General features: G+C 44.4%; 1 protein-coding gene across 1 annotated transcript; it reads right to left on the bottom strand.

The window, feature by feature from the left end:
- Positions 1–7,349, bottom strand: CLN5 (CLN5 intracellular trafficking protein). Its single transcript, XM_066545088.1, has 4 exons — positions 7,186–7,349; positions 4,365–4,530; positions 2,963–3,188; positions 1–1,188 (listed from the first exon to the last, which is right to left on the bottom strand). The coding sequence occupies exons 1-4, from the start codon at positions 7,311–7,313 to the stop codon at positions 677–679; spliced, it is 1,032 nt and encodes a 343-aa protein (XP_066401185.1). The 5' UTR covers positions 7,314–7,349; the 3' UTR covers positions 1–676.
- Positions 7,350–12,092: the final 4,743 nt, after the last annotated feature.

Raw genomic sequence — 12,092 nt, 5'->3', positions numbered from 1 at the left:
TCAAGGCAGGCAGTTTGGCTTTTATCTGTGTCACAGAACACACATGAAACTGAAGAAGAGCCATCTGTATGGTGTTTACAGTGCAGCTGAAGGAAGCAAAGTGGTGAAAAAGCATCACCCATGCCATCCTCCAGTACATTCACTGTCCCAGAATACCAGAGAATAGTTCATAGGCCCCAGCTGTACAAACCAGAGAACTACAGGAACAGCAGTGTAAGGCACATGTTGAAGGAACTGGACACATCCAGACACTCATGTTGAGCGAGTTAGTCCTTGTAACTTGTGTCCCACCTCTGCTGGTGGCCAGATGCCATCTGCTGCCACGTGGCCATGCATGCAAAGAGTCCCTGAGCCAAGAGCAGGCAGCTGCCTCCCCATTCCCCCTCTGGCACTGCAGAGCTCAGCCAGAGGAGCCACTGCAGTCTCCCCTCAGGCAGCAGGGGGCCATGCTTACACAGAAACTGGCCAGGTCAGAGATGCTGAAGCACTCATGAATGTGTTATACAGGTAGTAAGAAAAAAAATGCTGAATCTTTCACTTGGTACAGCAAAGCTTTCCCAATGCAACTTTTACAGTCAGCAGTGAAACATACAACCCTTTCACATCATCATGGTAGCGCTCCAAAATCCTTAAGAATTTTTTGCCATAAAGGCAAGTTTTGTTCTTCAGTAGACCGTCATATACCAGAGGATGCTTTGCTTCCAACAGGCAAAGGGACCTCTTCATAAATTATTTTGAGATAAGGAGACTTCATAGGTAAAAACCAGTATTCCAAGTTGTAGAAGAGGTAAAACTGATGATTCAAGATAACACGATCAATTATTTTGAAAAGATCCACAAAAAACTCTCTGACACTCTGATGAGGTTTAAATGGATTGTAAAAGTCTCTTATAGCTGCTGCCAGTGTCTTGTTGCCTTGTGGTCCAAAAATAGATGTTTCATTCCCCAAATAAATAGGTTCTCCACTGAATAAAATTATGCTTGTGTAGTTTGTTTGTATCTTCCTAAATACAGCTCCTAAGTCAGCTAGCTTCTGGTAGGTTCTCAGTATAAACTTGGAGCACTCATAAGAGTCAAACCACACTGTTGAGTTTTTGTCAGGACTTGCTTGAACTGTCCAGGTCTCGTAGTAAATGCCAGTCTCATTGTCGTATTTTACCCATTGTGCCATTTCATTAAACATGGTTCCTGTAAGAGATGAAAGTAAGTATTGCAGACATCAGGTAACAAATGCAGAATTCAAAATATTTTCCATCTGTTTAAAGGTTCACCTGCCTCCACTGCAAAAGTTTACCTACACTACCTCAGCATACAGAGACACAAGGTTTAGGTCAGAGGGGCAAGGGATAACCCACTGAATAAACTACACTTACATGCAGATTATTTAAACTGTAATTCCTTTTCCTGATACTTTTCTTGCAACTATGCCAGAACATTCTAACACCAGAGAACATGACAATTCTCATTTTGCATTATCCATGCAGAAAACAGGACAGAGGTAGTACAGTCTACAAGAGATGCTGGAAAAATGCTCACCAGAACAATAGACATTTCTGCCCTTCAAGTTTTAACTAAATTCAAAAATTCAGAGCAGAAATTTTCATGTTTCTTCACAAAAGAGACACAGACTGAGACACCCTGCTGATTTAGCACAGCTGGCAAAGCTGAATTGAGCCAAATTATGGGTGGGATGTAAGACCACTAAGATGGGATGCTTTTTGCCAGCTCTCTGAAGGGAGTAAGTTCAGCTCATGATGCTGTTCATCTGTGCTTGCATCCACTCACCCTCCTTGACTAGAAATCTGACAGTTATTGTGAAATTCAGACAACTGAAAGCTCTCAGAAATGCTACTTCCTTCAAAGTTTCATGGAAATGGAAAGCAAGAAATGTGAGGAAGACTGTAACTATGCCTCCATGAGGCACCAGTATAGCCTCCCCTTTCTTGGGCATCCAATAATCCACAGAGAGAGGAAACATGACAAGTTTCCTAGCTGTTTGAAAAATTTTAATTTGGTATTCATACAAAAGAATCCAACTGTATCAGACATCAAATACTTCAGTCATGAACTACAAACTCACAGGAAAGCAGCTCCACTTTACTTCCTTGTTTAAAGAACTGCCTATGATTTCTTAGCAGCACTGGATAGATGATGTGGAGACTGAGGCCAGCAAAGCTGCTAAGGGTGGAAGTGGGCACACACAAAGCTGTAAGCTGACTCTCCACTGTGTCTTTCACACTGCACCAACTTCAGAAACTAAGCAGTTTTCATCACCCAAAATGTCTTACAAACAAAGTTCACTCAGTGAACTTTGTAAGTCATTCACTCTATTGCTAGAGCAATCAATCAGATTTATGTGAATGACCTTTTTATTTTAGGATTGCAGTGATCAGTATACAGCAGGAAACTCTTCTGGTGATCACCTATGTATTTTGAAGTGTAAGGCCTAGGTTTGTTCTACAACATATGACAGAGACCTATTACTGGGGACATTTTCACAGTTTTTAGGACACATAATGAAGGGGACAGAAATAGAGATTAATATTTTTATATCTTTGAGATTGTTTCTAAATATGCCTTATTTGTTTGCTCAATAATGAACATGTTTTCAACAGTTTTTCTATCTCAGCAGTCATCTGCCACTTCACAATAGAAGATTTTGTTTTGGTGAAGCCATCTGAAAAGAGCCCATAATGACTCTGTTTAAGCTTTACACTCAAGAGACTCAAGTGTTTTTGTACAGCAACACCAAATGACTCTCACTTAACAACTCTCCAGTGTGAATTGTTCAAAAGGCAGCAGCCTCATGCTACTTTCTGTATTCAACAGAGTGTCTGAAATCAGCATCATTGACTAATGCTGCAAATAACCTACAGAACATAAATTAAAAGATACTGCTTTACAGAAGACAAGGCTGACTCTATATTTTGTATTAACATTATCCAAAGCCTCTAAAATGTACCTGATATTGTGGTCACAAGAACTAAAGTTCCATTTGCCTTCCAGTGTGCATCATCTATTCCTTCATAAAAGCAGGCAGCTCCCTGGTTACACCAGAATGGTGCATCCATGCCAGGCCGCAGGTGTGGAAATGTGCAGTTCCCAAGTTGGAAGAGCTCATACCACTCCATTGTGTAGTTTTTGCCTGTTAGAGAGCTCTTGAAACCCACAGCATCATGCATAATTTTCTGGAAAATAGAAAAAAACAAAGAACCAAACCACCAAAACATTGATTTCATAACAACTTCAGCTTGACCTATACAGAAGGTAAGATGCTCAGGAGCTGTTCTGTAACAGGGTGAGAAGAGGGGAGGGAGTTCCTATAACATCTTGAATTCTGTAACACTGAAGCACAATACACCAGATTGCATGACACACACACACTACTATTCAGAGCATCATGCTGTCTCAGTGGTTGTCTATCCATCCATTGTAAATTCTGTCATTTGGAAGAAGATACTCAGTGGGAGCTCATCATCAAGACTCAAGCTGTCTTTTGAATCCTTAACTTCATGGGGGTATCAGAAAAATAAAGAGCAGAACCAAGTTACCAAAACCAGATTTTTCTAATAAATGCCATAAAACTATGATATAAATACTTCATTTAAAAGCTGCACAGAAAAACATAAATCCAAACTTAGTTAACAATTGAGATAACAGTATTTGAATCTATTCCCATGTCTAACTCTTTGTGCTTGGTTTTGATGCACTAACATTTCTTTACTAATTAGGAATCATGCTTTGAAGATTAATTTTGCTACTGCTATAACTATAAATATTACTAAAGCTGAGACTTCATGTTTGCATGATTCCATGAATGGAGACTTCAATCCCATACTCATCATAACACTCAAGAAAGAACTGTAAAAGCAACCAACTTCTCATGATCCACCATTCTGACCGTTGGCTGTCTGCTCCTGACAGATACCAATGTACAAGCAAATATGTGAGATTTTAACAAGAGAAAAATTAAAACACTAAGCAACTATTTTACCTGATATAAGGAGACAAATAAAGGTATTTTCTTGATGTGGTGATAGCACAGAAGAAAAGACATAATCCAAGAATAATCCAAGACATAATGGGGTGCATACAAAGCACTCATTATGCAGCTACAGGGGGAATGTGTTCAAACCCACCAACGATGCTGGTCATGCTCTTGTCTTTAGCTGAGCTGAATCCTGTACATTTTGTTTGAAACTCAGTGGTCTTTGAGTACCCGCCCTACAGATAGCCCAGCTTTAATTGTGTGCTCTAATATTCTTCCATACAAGCCTATCCCAACCTTACAGCTCCCACTCTTAACAGCTCCTGTTAAATTCAGCTGAATTTGTCATTCTAACTTTGTTAAAAAGTCACCTTACCAAATGTCCTAGCAGGTCTCCGTACTTGAATTCCCATACTGGAGCCTGTAGTCGATACACTTCAATGACATCCTCTTCTTTCATAAGCGGGATGGCAGAGCCAGTGGGACAGAAGGTGTAGCGAGCTTGGCAGTAAGGATCGGTTTTGGGACGGAAATCAAAGCGCCTGTGTTGAGAAAGAGAAGCACACAGAATGACAAACACAGCTGGAGTACCTGTCATGGCTTCCTGAGGGGGACAGCTTACATGTCCAGCACCCCTCAAGACAGATTCTGTGACCCAGACACTGCAACAATTGGAGTACACAAGTTCATAAGGCTGCTGGGGTGCACATCTGCAGAAACAGGACTTCAGGACTTAACGCTCACAAATGGAAGTCATACTGTACTGATTGTGAAGGAGTGGAAATAATGTGGATTACAAAGGGTGACATACCAGATTAGAGACACACAGATGCTGAGTAATGCATAGTTTGAGATCTGCCTCAAAAACATTCTCCTGGCAATTTATTTACATGGGGATTGACCAATTTGCTCTTGCTATTCTATAGTAAGAGGCCCCCAGAACAGCTATTTTGACTCTACAATATTGCAAAGTCCAGAAAAATAATTAATCCCTCTATGCTAATTTAGATAAAGAGGTCTAAGAACGTTGTTGGAATCGTTGTTTCTATTTCATTCCTATCAAACCTCAAAAACCAAAGACCCAATTCACTTCCTTATCACACTATAGTCAAACAGCAAAGAACCTTTTTGACAAGTGTAGGGGGAGCGTGTGGCCAGGTTTTGGTAGCAGAGTGGCTACAGGGGTGGCTTCTGTGAGAAGCTGCCAGAAGGTTGCCCCTTGTCAGGCAAAGCCAATGCCAGCCAGCTCCAGGATGGACCCTGCACTGGACTGGGCTGAGAAAATCAGGAATGACAGCAACACCTTTGTGATAACAGATTTTAGAAGTAAAAAAAAGTTACTGCACCAATGTAATTGTGGCCAGAGAAGAGCAGGGTTAGAATATGTATGAGGCACAGCCCTGAAGACACCACGGCCAGTGAAGAAGGAGGAGCAGGAGCTGCTCCAAGAGCTGGAGCTGAGATTCCCCTGCAGCCTGTGGAACAAACCCATGTTAGGGCAGGTGGATCCCTTAAAGGATGCTTTGACCCCACAGAGCAGGCTGCAGACCTATGGAGAGAGGAGCCCATGCTGGAGCAGGCTTCCTGGTAGGACTTGTGACCTTCTGGGGGACCCCTGTTGGAACAGACTGTGCCTGAAGGATTGCATGGAAGAGTGACCTATGCTGGAGCAGTTAACGAAGAACTGTTGCCTGTGGGATGGACTCAGGTTGGAGAACTTAATGGAAAACTGTCTCCTGTGGAGGGGACCCCACGCTGGAGTAGGGGAAGGACTCCTCTCCCTGCAGGAACATCATCTGATGAAATGAGCCTGACCCCCATTCCCCATCTCCCTGCAGCACGAGGGGGAGGAGGCAGAACCTGGGAAGGAGAGAGTGGTGGGGAAAAGGTGTTTTTAAGATTTATTCTACTTCTTATTTTTATTTATTCTGCTCTTATTTTGTTAGCAATACATTCAACTAATATCCCAAAGCTGAGTCTGTTTTGCCTTGTGATGGTATTTGGTTAGTGATCTCTCCCTGTCCTTAACTTAGGAACCTTGCTGTATTTTCCTTCCCCACCACTTGTGGAGGGGAATAATGGAGTGACTTTGGTGGGCACTTGGCATCCAGCCAGGATCAACCCACTGTAACAAGTCTTCCTGTTCCAAGTTCCTTTAGAGTCACTCCTGTATTTCCCTTAAAACAACACTCCTATATTCCTGATACCATGACAAATTGGCATGCACAGCTTGTCCAGATCTTGTCTGGTTAGCCGGGGGCAGGGGGGGAAGAAAAGAAAAAGAAGGGAAAAACAATCCCCAAACCCTAACAAGTATGTCTGAAAAAAACATACAGAAAACAAAAACTTAGGCCAACCACACATTCAAGTCCTATTTCTAGCTTGCACACCTTATATTTTCAATTACCCCTTGCACTGCATGTGACAAGAAGGTAAAGAGCACGTTAAGAAACACTGAAACCCCACACTTCTGAGCATCTCACACCAACAGGATTGTTCTCCAAATCTGACCATCCCAAGGCCCAGTCTTGTAATTCCTGAACTTGCTGGAAAATCCCAACAACTCATGACTGCAAGACCAGCTCCTTCAGGCATCACCTGACACAAATTTAACTGCTGGGAATTGCACAACAAGCTCTCAAAATTTCAGGTGTGCATTATTAAGCTGCAGTCAAACATTGATAACTACTCCCTTTACAAACAGCAAACCCGCACAAAATACACAATTAAGCGTAGTGCTTCTTCTGAAGGGGCTCATTTCCTCGGCACGGCCAAATCGCTGTTTTCACAACACAACGTGCAGTTGTGGCCCAACACCACCAGGAATTCTGGAGGTCAGGCAGCTCTGGAGCAGCGATTTTGTACCGTTTCATTTGTCACGAAGCATGATGTTAAGTTAAATTTAAAAGGAAAAAAACAAACCCGTACCCCGATTTTCTCACCACCACCTTTCCTGCGGGCATTAAGGAGCGTGTTTAAAGCGGGCAGTCATTCCCGGGGAGCCAATCCCTCCCGCTGCAGAGACCAAGCGCAGCTCTTGGCCTGGCACGGCACCACGGCAAGCCGAACACGCCAAACACTGTGTCAGTGACCACCACCCCGAGATCTGAAAGGGGAAGCTTCCCACGGCCTCTCAGTCTAAGGCGCAGAGAAGCAGGAGCAGCGCGGCGCGGCCGAGGCCCGGGGGCGGCACTCACCTGTAGGGCACCGGCCAGCGCCGCCGCGCCGAGCGGGGCTCCCCCGACACACGCGGCCCCCACAGCGCCAGGAGCAGCAGCAGCAGCCACAGCGGCGGCAGCAGCCGGGAGCAGCGAGCGGCGCCCATCGCAGAGCCGGGCCCAGAGCCGCCAGGGAAGCGGCGGAGCCGGAGGAGGCCGGGAGGGAAGGGGCCGCCCCCGCGCCCGCCCACGGGGCCGGGGAGGCCGGCGGTGCCCGCCGAGGCCGGGCTGCGGGCAGGGCCTGACCGAGCGGGGGTGCTTTTCCTCCTCCTCCCGAGGGAAGCCAGCAGGGTGCAGAATCATCCGTGAGAAACGTCACCCGGCCGAACTGCGACTGAGTTTTCTGGAGGTCCAGGGAACTACATGTCGCTATCGTTCGGATGGAGCAGGGGTCCTCTGAACGTTGTCCTTTCACGCATTGCTTTGGAGACGCGTCAAGGCTGGTGGAGGGTCTGGAGCACAAGTCCTACGAGAAGCAGCTGAGGGAAGTGGGGGCGGTTCGCCTAAAAAAAAGGAAGCTCATGGGGAACCTTGTCGCTATCGAGCGCGACACAGCACAAAGTACCACGACTCCATCAGAAGGGTGCAAGAGAGATTTATTATAGCAACATGTTGCTTTTATACTTTTTCAAGATATTTACATTTATTTAACAGACACATTCACTGCCCATTGGTTATAAGAAAGAAACAAAGTTCTCAGTAGGTGACCAAGGAGCCACGTCATTCTGTGAGCCAGCAAGAGTCCGTATCTTTTAACTTTCTTTCCTTCATTACGTCGCCATGGTGACAACCTTGATGTGTCTTCCTCAGGAGAGATACAGGGCTTTTTTTTTATCTTCAGGAGGCCTTTGCTGGCTCACAAGAACAGCACAGAATGTCTTTCATACAAACCTTATCACTTTCTAAAGCTCCCTGAAAGGAAGTTGTAGGTCCGGGTCGGTCTCTTGTCCCAGGTAATCAGTGACAAGATGAGAGGACATAGTTTTAAGCAGCACCAGGGGAGATTTAGGTTGGACATCAAGAAGAATTTTCTTGACAGAAAGGGTAATTGGATATTGGAATGGACTGCCCAACGGAGTTACTGTCTCTGAAGGTATTTAAGGACAGACTGGATGCAGCACTGAGGAGGTACCGAGTGCCATGTTGTAGTTGACATGGGGTGTTACCATACCCCATGATAATCTCAGAGGTTTTTTCCAACCTAATTGATTCTGTGATTCTGTAAAAGGCACATCAAGTGCCCATCCTCACACCCAGAACCTACTGAGGGAGTAACCTCTGGGCCTGGCCCTGGGATGATGACGTGAGGGTTCACCAAATGGCAGAGAGGCTTTTGCTGTGATAAACCCTGTAACCCTGAGCGTCCTCAGACTGCCCAGATGTCTTATCTGAAACTTTTCAGGGCTTCAAGCTAAGTCTGTATATCTGCCACCCATTTCAGAACACTTTTTCAAATCATAACACTTTACAGGACTCATATAGCATTTTATTCTCTCATCTTTATGGTAATGGTGAGAGCTGTCTTGCAGATGAACTAAGAGAAACTGTGAAGACAGGTTTGTCAGCAGCATCCCTGCAGAAAACACAGCTTTTTCCAGCTCTGTAGAGTCCAAAACTGGCTATGCTGGTATCAGAGTCCAGGAGGCTAAGTTTAGTAGTTGGCATCCAGATGAAAACACTGGTGTATGTTACTCACTGGGTAAATAATAACTTGTGCTGTGGACTTTTGACCATCAGGAGCCAGAAAAATATCCCTGCTCATTTCTTGTGAGCCCCTAAAGAACAATCAGTTCTCCAGTCAGCACTGTGCTAGGCTGTATATTCAAACAAAACTGCAGGTGGAAAACCCTGCATCCTTCATAAAAGTGCAGGATAGGCAGCTGAATATCAGTTTCAGTAATGCTGGGGGTACAAAAGATATTCAGAAAACCTTAAAACTTTAAATTTCAGCAACATTTCCTTATCTCACTTCCCTGCTCTCTGATTCTATAGTTTATTTTTAAAATCCCATGCCATTCAGCACTATACATTAATTTAATGCATGCTTACATAATCAATAGATACTTACATTTCCATATCTCATTTTAATCTCATGCATGTTAGTTGTGTCCGATTTATAAAATCTCTGGGCTTATTTATTAGAAAATAAAGTATGCCAGTAATCATGCATGTTTCATAGCTTGAGCGTAGTGCAATATACCAGCTCTTTAATCTGTTCAAAAAGATATGTGTTTGTTTGGAATATAGCCATAATTCCTAGTGCTAGAGATTTAGATGTGTAACTCTGGAAGTGCTTTATGAAATGAAGGAAGGCTAATTTATTCTTTCTTTGAAATCAGGATGCAAGGAAGTAAAAAGGCATAATAAAGGTGCCATAACTGCTCACTAGCCAAACTAGAAATGCAGTGTGAACGGGTTCTTAGACCTCACTCAGCATATGTTTGCAGTGAGGACTATTAAATCTCCACTATGTAGATGCTGAAGGGGTTGATTTTTTTTTTTTTTAATAGCATTTTCATATCTCACTTAATCACATACCACAGGAAACTTTTGCAGCGAGGAACTGGTTTGGTTCTTTTTTTTCTCATGCAACCTAAGTTATGCTGTAAACATAGAAAATAAACCACTAATATATTTATGAATAAATATACTTGAGCTAAAAAGTCATTGTCTAGTTTATTATGCAGAAACATGTCAAATTCCCCATTATAATCCCACAGAGCTGATCTGCATCTTTGTCCAGTAACAGGCTTTGAGTAAATACTGAAACTGGCTACAAAGATCAAAATTTTAGACCTGACAGGATTCCTAAATTTTTCTCATTTCCCAGAATATTTTCTTTTTTGATTAGTGAAAACAACACACAGCAGATAAAGCTAAAGCTATCTTCTGAAAGCACAGCAGATAAAGCTACACATCTGGCAGCTTTTTTCACAGGGGGTTTTTTCCCCACTCACACTGGCATATGTCAGTTATTGAGTCAGCTGGACACATACTGAGAAATACAAACATCACCTGAAATCATGCTGAAGCTGCTCTGAAAGACAGGAGTTCATCAGTCAGAGGCACAATCTCTGCTTTTGAGGGGTAAGAAAGGAATTTTGAGAAAAGGGGTCAGAAACAGAGCTCCTGGGCTCTACACTTTGCTACATAGCCTGAGATGCCATCTGAGCTGTGAGCTGGGCTGGGAGAAAGCCATGTCTTTTTCTACAGGAGGGGGGAATGACTGGGCTTTGTAAGACACTGCTAAGAGTTCCCCTCAGGATCTCCTTGACCCTGGCAGCTAGCATGGGAGCTGTGCTTGGGGCAGATATGCAGTTCAGCAAAAATTGGGATTACAGGGCAGCTTCTCCTTTGTCTGCTAGCTTAGGGGGCAGGTGATGGAAATTATCTCTTTCCAAGCTGGAATTCTAGGGGGGGTCTGCTGAAGCCTGAAAGATAGGATGAGGGTTGGGATAAGGATGCAGAGGAAGTTCATCATGAGTTTTAAACTGAGATGAACCCTCTGGGATTTGCTGCAGGGTAGGGATGAGTGAATTGATGAGTCAGCTGAGTGCCTGTGAAATACAAAGAGCTGTCCAAGTCAAATTTAAGCTAACAGCTGTCATCAGGCAACTAAGGCACCTCAAAGCAGGATTTCCACCAGAGAAAACATATTTCTCAAATCCTGGGCAGCAGGAAAAAGGCTGGGGTCTAGGGCAGAGCTGTAATTCAATCCCTTGAAGACTGGAGGAGACAGTACCTACTCTCTTCTCTTCAGGCTGTGCAGCTGGTTGCTCAAGGTCTGATAAAAACTTGTGAGAAAAGTCAGAAACTGCTTCTGCTCTGCTGAGACACCTCAGAAGAGGCTCCCTGCTCCTTTCCTGGTGAGCTGCTTTTAAGCCAAAGCTCCTGCCTCCCACCTGAGCTACATTGCAGCCACACCTGAACCCAGATGTGTACCCCACCAATGCAGACCCAGTGCGTTGATCATTCCAGCCTTGCATTTGCCTCATCACCATGGATTTTTCTAGTGATCAGACTCTTGGTGGAACCTCACTGCTGTTCAGTTTCTGGAAGGGAACAGGCCCATAGTAGTGGCTGGATCCAGCAGGAGCCCCAGATACAACAGGGTAGAGGCTGGGATTACATTACCTGTGCCAAGGGCAGTTTATAGGATGTGCAGGAAGAGTGACCCACACAGGATGGAGAAGAGTCCTCTTAGGGCTACTTTGGGGTGACAGAGAGCTAGGGCAAGGCCCTGTCATGAGCTGGGATGAAAACATGGACCTAAGACACAGAGGGTCATGACAAGGTCACACAGGCAGGGCAGGGACACGGCACGAGCAAGCTGGAGCTGGATCAGGGAACAGAGCTGGCACAGAGGTGTGAAATAGAGAACCTGAAGTGGGATAGGACTATCATATCCCAGTCAAGTCTAGGGTCCATCTAGGAAAAAGGACCACCTATAATATGAATCTGAGATCCATCTAAAAGACAGGGCCAGAAATAAGACTGGAGATGAGGTTACTGACAATTCAGGTTCAGGATCCATCCAGAAAGACTAGCCAGTAAGTCAGGTCAGAAAGGAGCAGGGAATTGTAGTCCTGAGGGTGCTCATTTCCCTAGCTCTAACATTAACCCCAGCCCTAACACACAGCAGAGTTTGGGACAACACTCATTTCTCCAAACATGCATTGAGCTTAAACTCCTTCGACGCAGAAGATGCAAAGAAGAACTCCTTCTCAAGCATAAAGATGATTCCAGTGGGATTCTAGCTCTGCAGACTCTCAGTGGGCTATGCTGTAATGCTCAATCCTAAGAGGCAGAGTGTGGGCTGTGGTGTAGACTGAGCTGAAGCCCTACACCCATTTGGAGTAAACACTGCCCAGCAGACAGGAGTCTGC

The sequence above is a fragment of the Molothrus aeneus genome, chromosome 2 (genome assembly GCF_037042795.1).
Source record: "Molothrus aeneus isolate 106 chromosome 2, BPBGC_Maene_1.0, whole genome shotgun sequence".
NCBI lineage: Eukaryota > Metazoa > Chordata > Aves > Passeriformes > Icteridae > Molothrus > Molothrus aeneus.
Note: the sequence above shows the minus strand (reverse complement) of the source record. Positions and strands in the feature narration are given on the sequence as shown.